General features: G+C 35.6%; 1 protein-coding gene across 9 annotated transcripts in view; it reads right to left on the bottom strand.

Moving 5' to 3' along the window:
- LOC127851091 (uncharacterized) overlaps positions 1-22719 on the bottom strand; it is a 194396-nt gene that overhangs the window by 123901 nt on the left and 47776 nt on the right. The window contains exon 1 of one of the 9 annotated variants that reach the window (XM_052384615.1): positions 17401-17617. The exons of 6 other annotated variants lie outside the window; for them this stretch is intronic. In XM_052384615.1, coding sequence (XP_052240575.1) covers positions 17401-17602 — 202 coding nt within the window. In that variant the 5' untranslated portion in view covers positions 17603-17617. Of the gene's footprint in view, positions 1-59; positions 416-17400; positions 17618-22719 lie in introns of those variants that run through there. 2 more of the 9 variants (XM_052384616.1, XM_052384609.1) reach the window with 2 other exon arrangements.

The following is a 22719-nucleotide window of genomic DNA, read 5'->3' as shown; positions in this document are numbered from 1 at the left end:
GTGAACTAAAATATATATGCTTTATAAATATTTACAGCGATATTTGTTCGTATACTTACTCGGAATTTCGTTTAACACATTTGCGTGTTCGAATGTCCACATGCAATCCACCTTTTCGCAATGCACGAATAGCCCCTGATGTACCAGACCATGAACGAATTGTCCAGCGGACACAAGCCAATATGGCGTCGCTATACTAACAAAGGTGGCGGCTAACGTCAAAACCAAGCAAGCGTAGCCGACGTTTTCTAAGACGGACATTACTCCACGCGTCCGTAAACCGTTTCATTAAAGTTTCACAACACACTGCACAAAACGCGCTTTGAGAAACATGATAAATGATCGCGGGTTTTTTGTACTCTCTGTGAGAGATACGGCGGTTTGCTGTGCGGCAGCCGCCAACAATTATCTTCCTCTGAAGTGTAGAATTTCCCGTAAATAGTCCAATATCGAAGTTAATGTACAACTGAAGAAGGCGTTGAATAAAATCTTGCGGTTTTCGAGATTTTTTTCATGGAAGCCATATAGCGAGCGTCACGATTCGCGCGCGTGACAAACGCGTTCATTTAAGTCTCGGTCTGGAAAACTTGGGCTTAATGCATGTGCGCAAAGGTTCGTCCCAGATTAACCTGTGAGATTCACACAGGTTTATCAGGGACGACATATTAAGCTTTTAATGATTTTTTCAATTAACAAAAATCCATTTACGCGAAAAGTGTTGTTCAAGATTAGCCTATACGGATCGCACAGGCTAATCATGGACGACACTTTACGCGCATGCGTTAAGCACAGTTTTCCAAGAGCGAGGCTTGTTAAGCGGAATAATATCTTGCAGCCATGCGAGCAATTGTAATGCAAGCACTTGAACATTTATTTGCCATGGACAACGCCATGAAGTTCCTTGACGATTTCGCAATAAATGGGTCTGATGCTGCACATCTTTGAACAACGAATACGAAAGTAATGGTTTTATCTATCAACAGTGCTTTTTTTCCTTTTTTTAAGCGGCCTTGCCCCCCCCCCCCCCCACACACCCACATTTTGTGACAAAATATGTCGCGAACTGTTCAAAATTGTGAAAATTTGAGTTGGAAACTTCTTGAAATTGTGAACATATGAGTCGCGAAATTTGTGAAAAACAGCCATTGTCACAGAAGAAAAAAAGCCCTGATCGAGCCCGCGGGCTAAACTCTTCTGAACCTTTCACTGATCCATGCAACAAAATTGAAACTATTATTATATGGCTCAATATATTTAAATGTTTTACTAACAATTCTCTTTGAAAAGTTCTCGGATTTCATTGCCGCTAAATAACATTAGGTTTTATAGGGGTATTTTATTGAAATATTTAATTTTAAGAACAATTGGCTCTCTGGTTTTTGTGCGGGTGTCAGTCAATCATGCCTGAATCCTTTTTCAAAACAGATTTGCTGGAAATGTATTTTGTGATCAATTTCTAACGTAATAAACCTTTTATAGAGACAGTTTGCTTTGTTGTATCACAACACCATGGTAACTTAAGTGTAAACGTCAATAACTGTCGGAGCAAAAGAACTGACTAAATATAAACACACAATACGTTATCTCCATTAAACGTATAACAAAGAACAAAGAACATATTAAGCGTTCAATTTCATGTTGATGTACTGGACGATATTTAAGAGGTAGATAAATTAAAATAGTAAGATGATACAATATGTGTGAATGGATTAACTGACAACCGTAAGATGATACAATATGTGTGAATGGATTAACTGACAACCGTAAGATGATACAATATTTGTGAATGGATTAACTGACAACCGTAAGATGATACAATATGTGTGAATGGATTAACTGACAACCGTAAGATGATACAATATGTGTGAATGGATTAACTGACAACCGTAAGATGATACAATATGTGTGAATGGATTAACTGACAACCGTAAGATGATACAATATGTGTGAATGGATTAACTGACAACCGAGCTATCGCATAAATACTTTTCAAACGGCAAAAGCACAACTATCTAACCAAAATAGCAAACAAGTCACGTGAATTTCAAACGGTCTTTTGGCTTATTCAATAAAAATTCGCCTTGAAACCCTTGATATATATCGTTATGCAGAACTCACACATTTAAAATGTTCGACTTCATTTAAGTCCTGAAGTACTTCAGTCTGAAACTTTCAAGGCGCAAGGGAAGTAACTCTTAAATTATGCCGATCTAATGGTTTCAACACTGACGTTTACTTTAAAATTGAACTTAAACAACGCTACTTGTGTAAATTACGGAGTATGTTTATTTATGTTAAGTATTTTTCATCAAAATGATCTCACGAAAAGATACGAGTGATCGACGAATTCGTTTGTCCTGAGTTTAAACCTATTTATGTTAACAATATTGCCTCGCAAGCCTATGGCTTTACGAAACGCACTCGAGTTAATTTACTGGTAAGAACCAGTAGTAGGTTCTTTTGCGATCTATAATAATCGCTTTAACGTTGTAGATCGAACCCGTGAAATAACGGTCTCCAGGCAGACACCATATACGCTACGCCAAGGCGACCTCATCCGGTATTATTTGGCTCATCTTTCTGTTAAATTATCTGCATTGACTACAGCTTCCTTGCATAACAAGACGAGACTTATTTCAAAATGCCTTGTTATTAGATTTCAAAAAATGTCATTGGACTGTTATCTGTTTGGTTTATTGCTCTACTGTGTTCTCAATTGTTGATTGTAATACCATGGTAACCATAGTAACCAAAGAACCATCGAGTCTGTCCATTAAACCACTCGTTTGTGATAATGTTTATACAATTCAATAGTGTTAATACAGAAACTAGATATCTAATATGCTCCTATTTAAGCGAGCATTGCTTGGTTTTGGTATTAAATGCATTATATATCACATAGAGCAGTTGTAAATGACGACTGTTGACAAACAAGTTGACAAAACAAGTTTGCCTAAAGGCCATATGTCGCTCACCTGAGACTTGTAGAAACCGACATGATCTGTGTAGATTTTGAGATGTGCGCACAATTACTGTAGTCTGTTGTTTTTTATATACTGGCCTCAGATTGTATTATGATTCAATTATAGCTTTTACTTAAAACAAGTATCCGATGGAATTGGCTACTTTTGACCCTTGGGCATGATTTTACCAAAAATAGTAGCGGAAAAACATACGGTGACGTTCACCAAATTGTAAATCGCTGATCCTTGCGGTTTCAGAGAAAAGGACCCTGGTGGTTTAAATAAATAGATGGAAACGATATTTGCAGACAACAATTTCCAAGACAAGTTATGTGACAACGATGTTTGCAGACAACAATTTCCAAGACAAGGTATGTGATAACGATATTTGCAGATAACAATTTCCAAGACAAGGTATGTGACAACGATATATGCAGACCGTTATGTCCAAGAAAAGATATGTGACATCGATATTCGCAGACAGTAATTTCCAAGACAATATATGTGGCAATGTAATTTGCAGACAGCAATGTCGAAGAGTTTGAAGGTATGTGACAACATTATTTGCAGACAACAATATCAAAGACAAGTAATGTGACAATGATTATTGCAGACAGTAATATCCGAGTCAAGGTATGTGACAACGATATTTGCAGACATAAATTTCCAAGACAAGGTATGTGACAACAATATTTGAAGACAACAATGTCCGAGACAAGTTATGCGACAACGATTATTGCAGACAGTTATATCCGAGACAAGGTATGTGAAAACGATATTTGCAGACAACAATCTCTAAGACAAGTTATGTGACAACAATATTAGCAGACAACAATGTCCAAGACAATGTATGTGACAACGATGATTGCAGACAGTAATGTCCAAGAAAAAGTATGTGACAACGATATATTCCGAGAGTTATGTGCAAGACATGGTATGTGACAACGATATATGCAGACAGTAATGTCAAAGACAAGGTGTACGACAACTTATTTGCAGAAAGTGACATCCGAGACCTGGTATGTGACAACGATAGATGCAGACAGTAATTTCCAATACAAGATATATGACAACGATAATTACAGGCAACAATGTCCAAGACAAGGTATGTGACAACGATAATTGCAGGCAGTAATGTCCAAGACAAGGTATATGACAACGATATTTGCAGACAGCAATTCCCGATATGAAGTTTGTGACAACGACAGTAATGTCCGAGGCAAGATATGTGACATCGATATTTTTCAGCAAGCAATGCCGGTGACAAGGCATGTGACAACGATATTTGCAGCCAGTAATGCCGGTGACAAGGCATGTGACAACACTATTTGCAGCAAGCAATGCTATTTGCAGACAACGCTGAGTCATTTTATGCCTAAGCCTATAATTGGAAGATCGATATCATCCTTTATACTTTATTTGCACTCATTATTGTAAGACTTTTAGCCTCAATGGTATTCAATGGTATTCAATGGTATCACTTGTCCTTCTCTTAAACTTTATTTTACGATGTTTGTACAATCCATATTCCAAATGTAGGGATTGCTTAGGCTGCCTTGTCCGTTCGATTGAATTCGGCAACTGAACGTTTTGTATTTTGTAACGCATGAAAAATAGTAGGTTACTGCTCATAAAAAAAATATTTTCAATAACGCTAGTTTGAATGGTGGAATTTTCTGTTAAAGTAACATACATGCATGCCTTAAACAGAATTCTACTAATCGCCAGTCAGGTCACGGATATAACTAAGAATAGAAAAACACGGTTTCTGTTCTTTAATTGTGTGTTCAGGAAGCGTATACCTTGCATTACTTGCTAACAGATATTTATATCATATATAAATGTATATCGAAAAAATAATCAGTAAATGGCTGTGCTTTTGTACATTGGAGTGCCCTAAGTTCGTCCTACGATATCGTTCGCATCGCGTGCAATTTCAATTCATTTGACTCTTTGTCAAAACACTTATTAAGCACATAAGTTATACACTATAATGCTTGATTTTGTAAGCACACTTTATTTACTCATAATTCATTCACATACTTGTATTGCAGTGCATGTATCACTATCAGGTATTTTTGTCAGATGCTAATAGCCAGTATGATTTGTGTACTTTCAGTCATTACCTTAACTATAACATACGTACAAACATTCAGGCGGTACTCAATTTGGTGGTTCGGCCCCAATGCGTAACATTTCCTCTAAACTGATTTTTTATGTTTAAAATTACCCTATTTGTAATAACGAAACTATACAAGGATATAATAATAGCCGCATACAAACCATTTAGGGTATCACATGAACAAACGGTACAGCTAATATCTCATGGAATGTGAATTATTTTCCTTATTCCCGATTTTAAACAACGGAGATGGTTATCCTATTTGTTCATTTCAACAGGAACATATCATGTTACAGTCTATATCGCTCAATGGAATGTACTTTAATACAAGGCAAAATACAACACGGCAGGTAATCAGTTGACTTGTTTAAGTAATTGTTTTAGCTTTGCAGTTAAACATGCATGGCATGTAAATTGTTCTGTATTCTGGACTAAGCTTGGGAATTTAAAGGCTTCCTTATAACACTTAAAAGAAAATATGTTTCTTGATGTAAATATGTTAATATAAACTTTAACTTGTTTAATGTTGTCTAAGGCTACTTTGCATGCTGGTTTATAATTCATATTTGAAAGAATTGTTCTTAAGATAATTTGACTTGCCTGCTTTCGGCATAATTTAATGTTTCGGTGGGTTATGCTTTCCGGTAGTTTATAGAGAAATATCAGTGAATTAAAAATTTGTTTACGAAATTACGTCATTATTCAAGTATAATTCTTTAATTAAACGCTTTAACAATGAATATAAACTGTGAAAAAAAGCATAACATAAAAAGAACATTTGTTGGATTCGGTGGAATATCGATTTTAATTCACTCGTGATCATAGACAAAATATAGTTGCACTAGTGACTGCGCCACTCGTGAAAATATCATTTGCTATGATCACTCGTGAATTAAAATCGATGATTGACCGAATCCAACAAATATCCTCTATTTATTAACCATATAAGTTGGGTTTGTATTATTACTTTAAAACACACAGTACATCCAAGCATTATTGGATACGATGTATTGTGATAGAAGGATATGTGAAGGTTCTAAAAGGGACTTATTCACAGATAATCGAAATAACAATTTTCCAACTTTTTCGCAAAACAAACATTGTACATCTAGGAGCGATTTGACGTTTATGTAGAAGACCCGCGGAAAAAAAAAGATTTTCACACAAGATAAATCGTAATTTGAAGTAAGTGTGATTCAATAATTTAGAGCGTTTCGTATGTTGGTTTTGGTGACCATACGTTGATTGCTTACATAAAGAATAACATGAATTACATGAAATTATAGTCCGGATGGCTGAGTGGTTGCGATGATAGCTTTGCAATTCAATGTCAAGATCAGGTTCGGTACCCTTGTTTTTTTCTTAAATTATGTTAATGTTTTATACTGGAGCGGTTTACTTATAATGTTTACATTCATCCAGCAAAGCATTTAATGACTTAAAAAATATTTGTTAACAGGTCCTTTTAAACACGGGAAACAATAATAGGTGCATCAAGCCTACACATCCGAAATAAATAATTATAATTATACTATATTAGTTATAAGTAGTAAGGTAACAATTTTTTTGATGTGTACACAACTGTACCCCTTGAAAAACTAAAACAATATTACCTATATAAATATTGAAAACTATTGTTTCGATAATCAATATAAAAAAGACAAAATCAGCGTAAAAATTCAAGAATAAATCACTCCCAATTTTCTATTTAAAGTAATTATCAAAATATGTTTAAATCATTATGAACTATATGCGAAGGACAATAACGATTATGATTATTTCACATAGTATAAGTGTTATTTCCAATAATATTGGAGAAGACATCGCGTCTGTTCGAGTCTTTTCTAGTTCCAACGATTAGCGGTTTTGCAATCAAACTAGATTCTGTTGTTTTCTTCACGCAGATAGCGGAAGGAGGTGTCAGGCATTACACGGAATGGACCCAAAGGCTCATCAACCGATCAAGGATAAGTAACAGTGGAAATCTCCGACATTACACAGTCTGGACCCCAAGGCTCATCAGGCGATAAAGGGTAAGTAACAGTGGAGGTATCGGACATAAAAACTGAATGGTCCCAAGGCCTCATCGGGCGATCAAGTGTACGTAACAGTGGAGGCAATAAAAATAAAACTGAATGGTCCAAAGGCCTCATCGGGTGATCAAGGGTACGTAACAGTGGAGGCAATAAACATAAAACTGAATGGTCCCAAGGCCTCATCGGGTGATCAAGGGTACGTAACAGTGGAGGTATCTACATAAAACTGAATGGTCCCAAGGCCTTATCGGGTGATCAAGGGTACGTAACAGTGAAGGCAATGAACATAAAACTGAATGGTCCCAAGGCCTCATCGGGTGATCAAGGGTACGTTACAGTCGAGGTATCGGACATAAAAATGAATGGTCCCAAGGCCTCATCGAGTGATCAAGGGTACGTAACAGTGAAGGCAATAAACATAAAACTTAATTGTCTCAACGCCTCATAGGGATATCATGGGAAAGTTACCGTGGAGGCAATGCACATAAAACTTAATGGTCTCCAAGCCTCGTCGGACGATCAAAGGTAAGTAACAGTGAAGGTATAGGACATAAAACTGAATGGTCTCCAAGCCTCATCAACCGATCAAGGGTAAGTAGCAATGAAGGTATAGGACATAAAACTGATTGGTCTCCAAGCCTCGTCAGACGGTCAAGGGTAAGTAACAGTGAAGGTATAGGACATAAAACTGAATGGTCTCCAAGCCTTATCAGACGGTCAAGGGTAAGTTACAGTTAAGGTATAGGACATAAAACTAAATGGTCTCCAAGCCTCGTCGGGCGATCAAGGGTAAGTTACAGTGAAGGTATAGGACATAAAACTGAATGGTCTCCAAGCCTCATCAACCGATCAAGGGTAAGTTACAGTGAAGGTATAGGAAATAACACTGAATGGTCTCCAAGCCTCATCAGACGGTCAATGGTAAGTAACAATGAAGGTATAGGACATACAACTGAATGGTCTCCAAGCCTCATCAGACGGTCAAGGGTAAGTTACAGTTAAGGTATAGAACATAAAACTGAATGGTCTCTAAGCCTCATCAACCGATCAAGGGTAAGTAAAAGTGAAGGTATAGGACATAACACTGAATGGTCTCCAAGCCTCATCAGACGGTCAAGGGTAAGTAACAATGAAGGTAAAGGACATAACACTGAATGGTCTCCAAGCCTCATCAACTGATCAAGGGTAAGTAACAGTGAATGTATAGGACCTAAAACTGAATGGTCTCCAAGCCTCATCAGACGGTCAAGGGTAAGTAACAATGAAGGTATAGAACATAAAACTGAATGGTCTCCGAGCCTCATCAACCGATCAAGGGTAACAGTGGAGGCATGAGGCATAAACATGAATGATCTCCAAGCCTCACCAGACGATCAAGGGTAAAAAACAGTAAAGGCATGGTACATAAAACTGAAGGGTCTTCAGGCCTCATAAGGCGATCAAGCGTAAGTAATAGTGGATGCACTCAACTCTACTTTTACTTTATGTTGTTTAAATTTTAAGTAAAGTAAAATGTGTTGTTTGCTCATTCATGTATATATTTTAAGAAATTCCGCAGCAATCCTTCCCTCCGCTTCACTAAAAAAACATTATAAGCCATGAGTTTTTATATTCCATTATTGCAAATAATTCTAAATTAATTATTTAATTTCATCCTTAATACATTTTCAATTACAAATATGAAATACACGACATTAACTTGTTGTGTTAATTGTTGACCATTGTTAACGTGAATATCCGTTAAACTCCTCGACGATACGCATTATCGTAATTGAAACGAAATATTATGCAATGGGAAATATTACAATTAAAGCTCACATCAATGGGACGACATGTCTATATGCGCATGTCCACCCTGTAAGGATGCTGCATATAAAGATTCGTAAATACTGATCATTAGTTCTGTGATCTGTGATCTGTGATCTGACACTGGAACATTTAATCGAAAATTTATCAGACGGGCTATAACTGCCTGAACAATTATTGGAGCGAAACAACCTGACAAACAAAGCGTGTCAGCATGCATGATTTAAAATAATTTTTATTCCAAGGGCAATTACTCACTAAACATCAACGAAGCGGAACACATGAGACTATGTTCATATCCGACCTAAAAGGAAAGTGCACATACAGTTAAATGAAACTCGGACAGTTCTTGTCTGAAATCCCCTTTTGGAACGATTGATCAATTAGAAATTTGATGTTGATATTCGAAGGGCAAAAACACAGTAAAAATCATTGGACTGGAACGACCTGCTGCTAATGCGCATGTCCACATTAAAATGGATGAATCAATACCAAATTTCATCAAATAAGTATTGTTAGAATTGTCGATCTCGCGAAGAAACGACAAAAGACTATTTTCCAAGATCGTGTTAATAACTGTATTAGACTGCTAATAAACCCAAAAAGTTTCTTCAACATTCCTCATTGTTAAAAAATTATTAAATGTAATAAATAAATATCTGTCTTGGTAACATTTCTGACATACGTCGTAAGTCTTCATGAACATTGTAAGAAAAGCATTTCGACGGTTGTGTATTAGAAAACGGGACTTTTGCGTATCGCATCGTAGTTTTAGTTTCTAATACCTTAGCTCAAACACCAAATAACCATCATCCTATTTTGGATATTCCTCATAATTAATAAATGTCATACAGCTATTGTTAATTTTCTTGACCATGGACAATCCCAAATATTCTGTTCTAAAACACTAATGTAAAATACTATTGTCGAATGTGTTGTTTGTATATATATATTTTTTGATATAACATGAATCGCTATTTACCATTTAAGTATATCGAAATAATTGTATAGTGTATTATTTTCTAAGTAAAGATCTGTCTTCTTTGCCTCAAATATAAAGTCTATAAGATCACAGCATGCGTCTGTATCCAATCTGTTCGTTAAAAGAAAATATACCTTAATTTATGAGCAAGTAACGTAGTAGATATTAAATAAATATTTCAAAAATATTCGCAAGTGCTACCATGTGAAACGATGAAGTTGTTTTTTCTATACAATTGATAAATGAATATCAACCAATTTACGATACTGATACATTTGTTGTTCAGTATAACGTCATCAGTTAAAATTTACTTATCTTGTTACAGTATGAATATGAAGGTGAATCCAAGGAAACAAGCACAATTTTGAATCTCCTTGGGTATGGGCCCGTCATAAGACAGAAACGAATAGAAGCTTCGAATGAGTTTGATAGGTTGATGAATGCACGGGATAAATCTTCAGGTTGGGTGCTTAATCACAGCATGAAGCAAGTCGGAGGGACTTACTGCCATGTACCGTGTGTGTGGAAGACGGATTTGACATAGGAACAATTCCATTCCATATTAATGTATTCGAGATGGATATGCAGAGCTGCAATGCCGGATATTGTAGACTACTTCTTAAGAGACTTGGTCCTTTGCGCATCCCGGTTATTACCGACTCTCTAAATAATGATGGACACGGTAGAATTCTAATGAACAGCACATATTTTGTTGAATATTTCAAAAACCAGAATTCTTCGTCCGATCATGAAGTCAACCATACACGCGCTGGTCCATCTCTGCCGTGGGCTTTGGGTCCTTTTAGAAATGATTCGGTTGGGGCAATTCGCTGTAACTGTCTTATCATATTACAGAAATGGGCTTCAAGGGCGCGTCACTGGCCAGCGGCGGAAATTGTTGAAAAGGTTATTGCAATGGGAGCGTTTGTTACTCCAATAGGTTTTAAATGGAGTGAGCACACGATATTGAATGGAGGATATGCTTTAATACTGCTGAGACGGAGCTTGTGAATAATCTAAACGACACGCAAGTCAAAATATATGTTATCATGAAGATGATCGTTAATGATGTTTTGAAACCTCAGACAAAAGAGGTTACATCATACATAGTGAAGAACATCGTTTTATGGCAGGCAGAAAACAACTCACAGCCATTGTTCCATTCAGGAATTTTGTTACAATTGCTTCACGAGGGAATGGATGTATTACGCACCGCTATATCCGTTAGACAGCTTCCTTACTATATGATTCCTGAGAGGAATCTAATGGCAGAGAGTGGATTCGACGTTGCGCAGCAGCGTGAGTTGGTAAGATCTATAACGAACATTGTTAATGAAGGACCGAGGATGCTACTGTGGGTGAAGAAGATACGTCAGGCAATTGTCTGCCACCCTGAACCACTTTTGTGGTACAGCAAGATGAGAACTGAGCTAGAGATGTTGGCATTGGAGTGCAATAACATGGCTGTTCGATGCAGAGACGAGAACTTAATGATTGATCAGTCTTCTGTTTTCAATAATTTATTAACGACTGCTATGCGTTACTATCAGATCGTACAACTGGTCTGGATGCGTATGAGGTTGGAGGGCAGTTCAGTTGATGATCTGATGGTGGTTTTCGAGAACATGCTAAGCTAAGGACGTATTAATAAAAGATAGTCCGATTCCCTGAAGCATAAACACATGTCGATGCCAGGCAATAGGGTAGTGTTTTTGTGTGTGTCATTACAATTGTGCCTAAACAAAATAGTGCCAATGTGAATCTTCAAAACTGGTAGACATACATGTTTGTGCCAATATTTACAGTATTATAAACTAAATGATATCTTATTTTCCATGTTGCTGTTTTGTTAATACTTTAGTTTGTTGGTTCGCTATATTTTCTTCAACAACATGGTGCGTCATTGTGAATACAAAAAGCATCTTAATTGTCGCGGTAACGTCTTTCATAAAATATGAAAGCAAATCGATTAATTGTGAAACATGGCATGTATGCAATTAACATTTGCACACAGTTTCTTCGGCGACAATGTTACTGACAATATCCGTGATATTTAATAATTTGTTCAGACTTTCTTTCAATATGTTGAGAAATATTTGTCCTGAAAAACTTGTTGTGCACTCTTCATATTTTTTACAGCCAAAATAGTCTGTGATATTGGCAATTATATGTTGAATGTTAGTGGGCGTGTATTTAGTACGATAATGAATATAAATTTGTGTGTTAAAACATACGGAATGTACTGTGTTCTTTATTATTTCAATCTGTGACTAAAAGCTGGCAAATGTTTATTGGTCAATTGGTAAATATCTCATTTTTCAAATATCATTATAAAGGAAGGCTTTTTTGGAAAGAAATGGCATTTTTAGAAGAAATGTTGGTTTTATCAATATGCAATCCTTATGTACAGGAGTCTTAATCCGAAAACTGACAACTGTGCGATTACTAGATAAGATTGAAGAACTACGTAGTCTGACAGAAATGGTGCTTTCGGTATATTCACAGTGTTTTCAGGGAAAGGTGCACTTGCTTGCATACAATATGAAGAAAGATTTAAAGGCTCTTTTCCATTCTCGCCAACAGTCATTGATTGATTGATTGATTGATTGATTGATTGATTGATTGATTGATTGATTGATTGATTGATTGATTGATTGATTGATTGATTGATTGATTGATTGATTGATTGATTGATTGATTGATTGATTGATTGATGATTGAGTGATTGATTTTTATTCAGGTTTGAAACACATAATATACAAGTTTTGATCAAATTTACATAACAATTATTACTTTAAAGTATTTGTGAGATTGCTGCATATCAAAACATATGGTCTAAAAAACTGCCAGATTTGACGATGAAAAAAAAACCACAAAAATGTGACAAAATAACGAAGTCTAAAGAAAGAACATCAACTCAAATTAGATTTGAAGGGAACATATCAGCAACTATCTCACACTTAAAATATGGTTTAATGTTACTCTAATGATATTTAATATAAAACTTAAATATCATAGTTATACATGTATGTCACATTTATTTACCATCACATACTTTCAGCATAGACTGGTAAATAAATATATATATATATATATATATATATATATATATATATATATATATATATATATATATATATATATATATATATATATATTTATTATAGAAACAGGTTCACAACTTTGGGAAACTTAGTATGTACAAGTCAATAACTTGGATAATATAGTGTAAAAACCGAGGATTGCCCATTCAAGCCCGAAAGCTTATTTTCAATGGGGTCCAGTTTAGGTTATACTTACTATAATATAATCCAATGTGAAAGTTACACAAAATGAACAATACGTCCTTAATAATTATTGAGTATACATGTAAGTTGTTACAATCATGTTTATATAATATATTTGCCATGATGACTAGATCACACATATTCTAATTAGTACAATAAAAGTGTTTTAGCTAAGCATGATTGATGGTTCTTAACATCTAATTTGAACTTATGTTTATTATAAATTTTCTTTATTGTATCTAGCAAAGCATTCCAATCACTCATTGCACTGTAGTTAAAGGTAACATTTCCTTTACCATAGCATTTGGGCACTCTAAACTTGTATGTTTTTGCCATTGTTGCATATGAATGAGTATCTTTAACATAGATAAAAGTTTCTTTCAAGTATGAATGTCTTTAACAATTTCAAATACATGGTTCAGTCTTAATTGCTTATTTATATTCTCAACATTTAGCAATGACATATCTGACAGGTTACATTGATTAATACTATCTCCAGGACCCATTCCATAAATAAATCAAACACTTTATTTTGACATATCTGTAATTTGCCTTATATACTTTTTTTTAAATGGAATATCAAGAGGAACAAGCATTATCAACGTGACACTGAATCAAGGCAGAACATAAGTATTTTCTAGTTATTGTATCTAAAGACTTTGCATTTCTATACATAAATTTAAGACGAGAGTTTACTTTACTAACAATATTGTTTACAATGTTTTCACCACATTATGTGTAATCAATATTTACACCCGGATATTTTACAGCAATCGTGGGTTCGATTGTATGCCCCTTACACCCAATTTTAAAATCTTTCAGTTGTTTTAACTTTCTCTTTGATCCACCAGTCGGTATATGCTAGAAAATAATTATTTTCGTTTTGGATACAAATGTTTTAGAAACACTTGCTGCTTGAAGGGATAAATCTAGAGCTAAACAGAAGGCTGTTGCAGATAAAGAGCACACTAGCAGGGTTCCAAAGATCTAGAGCGCAATAGCAGAGTTAATTAGATCTAGAGCGCAATAGCAGGGTTCATAAGATCTAGAGCGCAATAACAGGGTTCATAACATATAGAGTGCAATAGCAGGGTTCCGAAGATATAGAGCGCAATAGCAGGGTTCATACGATCTAGAGCGTAATAGCAGGGTTCCGAAGATCTAGAGCGCAATAGCAGGGTTCATAAGATCTAGAGCGTAATAGCAGGTTTCATAAGATCAAGAGCACAATAGCAGGGTTAATAAGATCTTGAGAACAAAAGCAGGGTTCATAAGATCTAGAGCGTAATAGCAGGGTTAATAAGATCTATAGCGTAATAGCAGGTTTCATAAGATCAAGAGCACAATAGCAGGGTTCATTAGATCTCGAGCGTAATAGCAGGGTTCCGAAGATCTAGAGCGCAAAAAGATGTTCCAAAGATCTCGAGCGCAATAACAGGGTTCAGAAGATCAAGAGCGTAATAGCATGGTTCCGAAGATCTAGAGCGCAATGGCATGGTTCATACGATCAAGAGCGTAATAGCAGGGTTCCGAAGATCTAGAGCGCAATAGCAGGGTTCGGAAGATCTAGAGCGTAATAGAAGGGTTCCGAAGATCTTGAGCGCTATAGCAGGGTCAAATGATCTAGAGCGCAATAGAAGGGTTCCGAAGATCTAGAGCGCAATATAAAGGTTCAGAAGATCTAGAGCGTTATAGCAGGGTTCCGAAGATCTAGAGCGCAGGTTGATGCTACAGAGCCTTACTAGGATTACTTTGTACATTTGACTTTTTTAAGATACGAATATCCGTTTCACGTTTAATTTCGGATTAAATCGATTCAGGAATCATAGCGCATATTTGTTTATATAATATTTTGACCCAAATACGCAGAAAATCTGATTCTGTGACGCGTACGGTGAACTGTAAGGCATGTACGTGTAATATTTAAACGAAATCAATAGTTTACTAACCTCAGATTTCAAACTTGCCTATCGCTTGCTCCTTATTTTTAAATAATACGACCTTGAACAACGCACCGAATGCATTTCATTTATAAAACATATACACATTTGAGTGTGATTAATCAGATATGTGAACTAACTTACCACCCTAACAGCTGATAAATCATACCTCAAAACACACATTCCACTCTGAGTTGACACATATGAGCACAAGGCATCCTCAAAGTTAGTTACATGGGAGCACACAGACCACGATAAAAGTAAAGAAAACTATCCCAATTTCACACAAGTCATACCATTCGTGACTTTCATCCGCTAAAATCATAGTCAATTAGCCGAATGTACGTTGATGTCTTCTTTTGCTTTTGTTTTTCTGTAATATATGTCTTTGATGTATAGTTGATTGTACATATCATTAGAGCCTAAGTCAAATAGAATACGACAATCCAGCATAATTGAGTTTTAACCGTGGTACATAAAAGTACGTTGATAAGAAGGAATTGGTGTTGCTTATTGTTTCTGTCAGGACAAAAGGGATATTTAGATTCAAGTTCAGATAATTGGCAATAAAGTTTTAACTTACGCTCAACATCTGTTCAATAATATCCAACATAAACGTAATGAGAGAATACATTGAACGTAAATGTCATATACATTTTTCAACTGAAACATAGTTAATTAAATTTGTCTGCAATATTTTATCGTCGCCGACATTGTAAAAACATTCGATCGTATTACCAATTACAAACACATTCAAGTGTACACCAACTCTACAACAATTTATAATGACAGAAATGGCATTTGCAGACAACGAAGTTCAATACAAGGTATATGACAACGACATTTGCAGACAGCAATGTGACAACGACATTTGCTGACAGCAATGTGGCAACGACATTTGCAGAAATCAAGTGTTGAGCTGCTTCATGCATGAGGCATGTTACAGATCGACATTTAAACTTTATTATTTGTTTGCACTCATAATTGTAAGACTCTTAGTCCTTAATGGATTCAATGAAATCACTTGACATTATTGTCCATTGTATCATACATTTCGTTTACAATCCATAACCCAAATGTAGAGTAGGGACACCATCGACTGTTTGACATGATCAATAGAATTTGACACTTGAATGTTTTGCATTTTTATAGTTTTTGTTATAAATATGTTTTCATTAAATTTACATGTATATTTATCAAGACGCAGTCCGTTTTAACAGTAAAATTTCTCTTCACTTAAGGCACATAGTATTCAATTATAATTTAGTGTTAATAGTTGCTTTGGTTTGTTACTCTTTTTCTGATTCAGCAACATACATATCAGTTCTTATATCCCCGCCCGCAAACACATTAAAAAATATCCTCTTGAAGGTTTAATTATAGATTTTAATTATTTTTAACACGCGAAAAACTCGAAATATCATTTTATTGGTGGATCAGATTGATTCAGTAAACATAGCACACGATTGTTTATAGGTTTTTTACCCACATACGCAGGGAATCGTATCTGTTTGGTGAACGGTTTGAATGTATACTTGTTGAATGTATACATTTTTTATTACAGTGTCTACGTATAGTTCTTTTTTAGTCTCTGATTTTATTAGTAGAATATTTAATACATGGAAAAAACGCACCGAATTCCAAAAATTAACAGTAACACGAGTGTAATCTTAAATATTATTAATCTTCTAAAAGAGCACGCTAACCAGTATCGAAGGTCATTAATAGTTAAACAGCCGCACTGAATAACCACACTTTAATAATTACCCTTTTTTGAGAAAACTGGTTCATCTGAGTTAAGTGTCGTCCCAGATTAGCCTGTTCCGTCGGCCCAGGCTTATCAGGGACGACACATGCCGCTGTCATGGAACTTTCTTTACAAGAAAGTCTCTTCTAGACACGAATCTGAGTTAAGCGGAAAGTGTCGTCCCTGAAGAGCGTCTGATGAATGCCCATGCTTATCTGGAAGGACACTACGCAACTGCATATAGCCAAAAATGGAGACAATCCGATCTAAGCGGAAAGTGTCGAACCTGAGTAGCCTCAGCAGAATGCACATGCTTATCTGGAAGGACACTTTACGCAACTGCATGAAGCCCAAAATGGAGACAATCCGATCTTAGCGGAAAGTGTCGAACCTGAGTAGCCTCAGCAGAATGCACATGCTTATCTGGAAGGACACTTTACGCAAATGCTTTCAGCCCAGTCTCCCATGCCGATGCATATTTTATTAATAATCGTTCCTCAGACAATATCAATAATACCTGGAAACACACTTATCACTCTTCTATCCTCAAAGATCCAGTAACACGAGCGTTTCTCGCAAATCACGAGCAGGCCCTTGTGAACTTCTCCGCGCGTGTCTGCTTCCTCGCTGACCAGCCAATATGGTGTCACAAACGTAACAAAAATAGCGGCTAACGTTAACGCCGTCATGACGTAGCCGACGTGTTCTATGAACGGCATCCCGTTATGGCGTTATGATGTCGGAGTGGTGATGTTCAAGGCATAACCTTGAATTACGTTCAAGCGTTGAAATATTGTTTCACGGGTTGTTCATTAATCGGTATTAATATGTTCTACCTTCTCTGTCGTCAACGATTGACATCAAACAATGGACTGCGGTTCGTGACACATACTTTAAATATGTATTTTATTTAATATTATCGATGTTCTACAGAAAGGCGCATAATTGTTGCTTTCAAATATTATTCAAGTATCGCTCCATTTCGATGTGATGAGAATGTACAGAAAAAACAGCTGCAGATTATCTATTTTACAAACTTAATACGTCACTTATACATACATTATTTTTTCAAATTTCACATATTCTTATTTCCGACGTGCATTTCACACACCCTTACATGTACCGCAATTAGGATCCTCACACTTCGCATATATTCCCATATTCATAGCCCGGTACATTAAGCGTGGACAGAGGTTGCAGATTTGATGATCTCTAAACAAAAACATGCATTTAATTCTTTAATGTTTTATTTCTACACATATTTCGAGATATCTAATGTAAATATGAACCCTTCACATTCACTGCTTTCAACCTCTTTCTGTACGGAATCTAGGTCCAAAAATAGGTCGCATACGCCTCGTTGTTATAATTAATAGCAAAGAGGCAGGGCGTAATTAAATATAATTAGCGAGACAGGCAGTACTTAATTAAATTAAAATAAGTGCGAAAAAAGAAGTAAGTGTTTTCTCCATAAGTGCCAACATATATATGTCAGTCTGCACTGTGTATTCTTTACACTATATAACACGAGTCATTTCAACGGCGAATACCTCATGCACAAAACGCCCTATGCACAGTTCTTATTAATGAGAAAAACAAATCGTAGCCGTGGCCTTATATTCCGAGATGCAACTATAACAATAATACTTTCCTCGTGTTAATAAAGACGCCACAGCTCTGTTATTTCAATCAAGCATAAATGCTTTGTGGCATGAGCACCTAGTAAAGTCACCTAATCCTCATTCACGCACTTTATACCTTTCTCGACTTGCATCCGTTAAAGTCATAGTCAATTAGCAAATGCAAATGCACTTTGATGGCATATGTTGTCTTATAAATAAGCAAATATACCTTGATGGCTCAGTCAACGTCTCTATATCATATATCTTTCGCAACCGAACATAATGTGATGACTGAGCGATATCAGATAAACATTTATTGAGCAAAAAATATATTTTGACATATTAAGCCAGTATATCGTGAAACCGGCATAATGGAGATAAGCAACTTTTATATATCATTTTAGTTAAGTCGCGCTCTGGGAAATGGGGCTGTCACGTAATCGCTTATTGTTCGTGGTGAACACACAGTAACAAACAAAGTTCATTTCTCTTAATTGAATAGTGTGTAACCTATCGTTCGATTTCACGGCATGCGCGTATTGCCATAATGACGTGGCTCGCATTAACTACATTTTGCTACATGCGAATAGGCCAAGTCCGTCCCTTTCTATAAATGTCAATTTATTCGTATAATAACGTGTAATGAAATACTCAACAACAACGCCATATGTGAATTCCAGTCCAATTTAATATCTAATATATTTCATATTTCCAAATATATAAGTACAATCTGACAACTACATGATTGGATCTTTCTCGATCCGTTCACCTCAAAATCTAAGCGCAGAGTAATAATAATAATCTTTCTACATAAAACATCTCGTTTTATATTGAAATACACATAAACATAAAATAATGATATTCCTTACAATATATTCGATTGGTCAAAGCGTTTTACTGAATACTCGTTAATTTCTTATTGGTTTGGTCAAAGAGTTCCCTTCCACAATGACACGCCCCGGGAATGGTGCACGTGTTTACCCACTTAATGGTTCAGGTGATAGTAATACATCATCTCAATCCTCTTACCAATGGATGTAATAGATAATTCACTAGGATTAAGATCCCCGCTGCAGTATCTTGTGTGTCTAGAGATACTAAATCGCATGGTTCAATGGATGTAAGAAATAATTAAATCGGATTCTTATTCCTGTGGCTTTAGTTTTGACCAGTTTATCAATTGGATAAACCTTGTTAAATACAGTCGTTGAGTAACAACTTCATCCGCTTATCTATGACCTTTCAAATTGTTGATTTAGCCTACTTTAACAATGAATGTATGGTATGTCATGTTCCTACTTGCTGAACTTCAACATTTTCTTATATTACTAAAACATCTATTTAATTTCTGAAAATGCACATATGATTTTGTTATACTATAAAAACATCTCTTGAGAATTTCTGAAATACATTTTCGATAATTAAATTTAAATATCAATTACTTATCAATTGCTATCACATTATTAATATTATCTGTAACTAAATTTATATCACATTGTTATATTATTTAACATAAAATTTATGTTATATATGGAAACATAACTAATTAATTTATTTATCTTTACGGGGCTGTTACGAATACTTATAAATTCCTATCACATTATTAATATTACTATTATCTGTAATTAAATTACTCGCATTATCTCGGTTAAACACTCTGGGTTTTAAGTGTCCATATCTGTCGCCACACAAGAACTGAGTAAATATGAACTAACGATAATTGATCTCTTAAAATGTCTTCCCATGCACATATTTATCGCAATATGGTATATTTAAAGAATTGTTAAAGGACGATATGTATGAGAATGACGGAGAGATATTGATACCAGATAATATTTTTGTTAAAAATGATACTTAATAGAAATTCGATAATACCTTTAGAAACAAGAGGGTCATGGGCCCGAAGGCGCTCACCTGAGACCCAAAGGATCTCAACTATTCTGGGAAGGTGGAGTTCAAAATAATAAAAGTACTTCATGAAACATAAATGTCATCATAAAGTTTACAAGAAGAAATTCGCTCGCCCATGGAAACCATGCTCTTCATAGCACCGGAGCCATTTTCAAAGTAAATCAAGATATTTTAGGAACATGTGTTTTCGGCATGTGTAATTAAGATTGAACTAAAATGTGAATAAAATAGAGAGTTCACAATGTTTCACTATGACAATAAAAAGAAACCTGCAACCCACCTCAGGGCCTTGCTTTTAAACAAACTGGAACTATTTTCAGACTCACCTTGCAATGGTATTTCCAATTAAAACAACAATCAACCCTATTTAAAACACAAATCTTTGATTATCACACCAAAACTACGGACCTGACATCCATAAACTGTGTGCCATAACAATTTGTGTTCCACTCTTATCAGTTTGAAGGTCTTTGATGTGAGTTCCCGGCTGGGACAAAGGGCTTTTAAGCTGCAAGCCTGTTACATCAAATTAACAATTCAGGCACAGTCAATAGGGAATTAGTTAGTTGCTGATAAGCAGGTGGATGAATGGGGTCAATGGAGAAATAAGAGTGCATTCCTTACAAGCCATGCATTCATGATTGGAGGCCAAACAGAATTCAAGTTATATACAGTTGTTTCTCAGCTAAGTAATTTTCTGTGAAATCAATATTACTACTTGAAATTTTGAGAATATTTCATGTAGGATTTCCAGATGACAAAATATGTTTGTTGCACTTCATCCCCAACCAATCATAAACATAATAATCCTCTTCAGAAAAGAAAAAAAAAACATTTTGCAATTTTACTGTATATCTTATCGGCAGAATTAATATTCAGTTGACTGCATGGAGAACATGAATATCATAATATACATCGGTAATTTCATAGTAAGATGTAAACAAGGTTACACTATAAAGCCATTTAAAGTCATGTTTTTCAAAAGACCGCAACCATAAAGGAACTCGGCCTAGATATCATAATAAGATATCCATAAAACAAATGTGTGGACCACGTTTCATGATGATTGGACAAAAATGTGACCTATAGAGTGTTCACAAGCTTTTTGTAGTATACAAATATAAGGAAAAAGACCCCCCTCTCTGGCGGCCATGTTTTTTTTACCGATCCGAACCATTTTTGAACTCAATCGTCGTATCAAGGAAACAAATGTTCTGACCAAATTTCATATAGATTGGGCAAAAATGTGTCTTAAAGACTGTTCACATGTTTTCACTATATACATATAGAGAAAACTGCCACACCCCCTGGCGGCCATGTTTTTCAAATGTGCAGGACTATTTTCAACCTCATCCGAGAAATCCAAATAACCAATCGTTGGACCTAATTTCATGATGATTAGGCAAAAAATGTGACTTCTAGAGTGTTCACAATCATTTTTACTAGATAAATGTAAGGAAAATGACCCCCCCCCCTAGCGGTTTACCGATTCAAACCATTTTCGAACTCAACCGTCGTATCTAGGAAACAAATATTCTGGCCAAATGTCATGAAGATTGGACCAAAAATGTGACTTCGAGAGTGTTCACATGTTTTCACTATATACATATTGATACAACTGCCCCGCCCTCTGGTGGCCATGTTTATTCACCGATCTGGACCATTTTCAAACTCATCCGAGATATAAATAAAAATAATGTTTTGACCAAGTTTCATGATGATTGGGCTAAAATTGTGATTTCTAGAGTGTTCACAATGTTTCTCCATAGCATTATAATGAATACTGCACCGCCCCCCTTTCGGCCATGTTTTTCAACGGACCGGAACCATTTTTGAACTCAACCAACATATCGTTAAGACAAACATTTTGACAAAGTAACATGAAGATTGGGCATCAAATTTGACTTCTACAGTGTTCACAATGTTTTTCTTTTTTTGACTTTGTGACCTAGTTTTTGACCCAGCATGACCCAGTTTCGAACTCAGTTGAGGTATCAATGGGACGAATGTTCTGACCAAGTTTCATGAAGATCGGACAAACTGACAACCGTGATACGGCAGAATACAGTTTCAAATGGCAATAGCAGAACTATATCAACAAACAAGCAAACAAGTTTCGTGAGTCATTTCATCCGCCGATCACGCTGCACAAGACCAAAACCAAACTTTTTTTGGACCATAACGAATTTTAATCGAAACCTCAAGTTTCCATCAATATACAGTCGCTCCGATATGTCTCGTTTAAAGGAAATTACACACTTAATAGTTCGTTTTGATTTTATTTTAGCTGAAGCTTTGAAGGT

Source organism: Dreissena polymorpha, chromosome 11 (assembly GCF_020536995.1).
Source record: "Dreissena polymorpha isolate Duluth1 chromosome 11, UMN_Dpol_1.0, whole genome shotgun sequence".
NCBI lineage: Eukaryota > Metazoa > Mollusca > Bivalvia > Myida > Dreissenidae > Dreissena > Dreissena polymorpha.
This window is presented reverse-complemented; position numbering and strand designations above follow the sequence as displayed.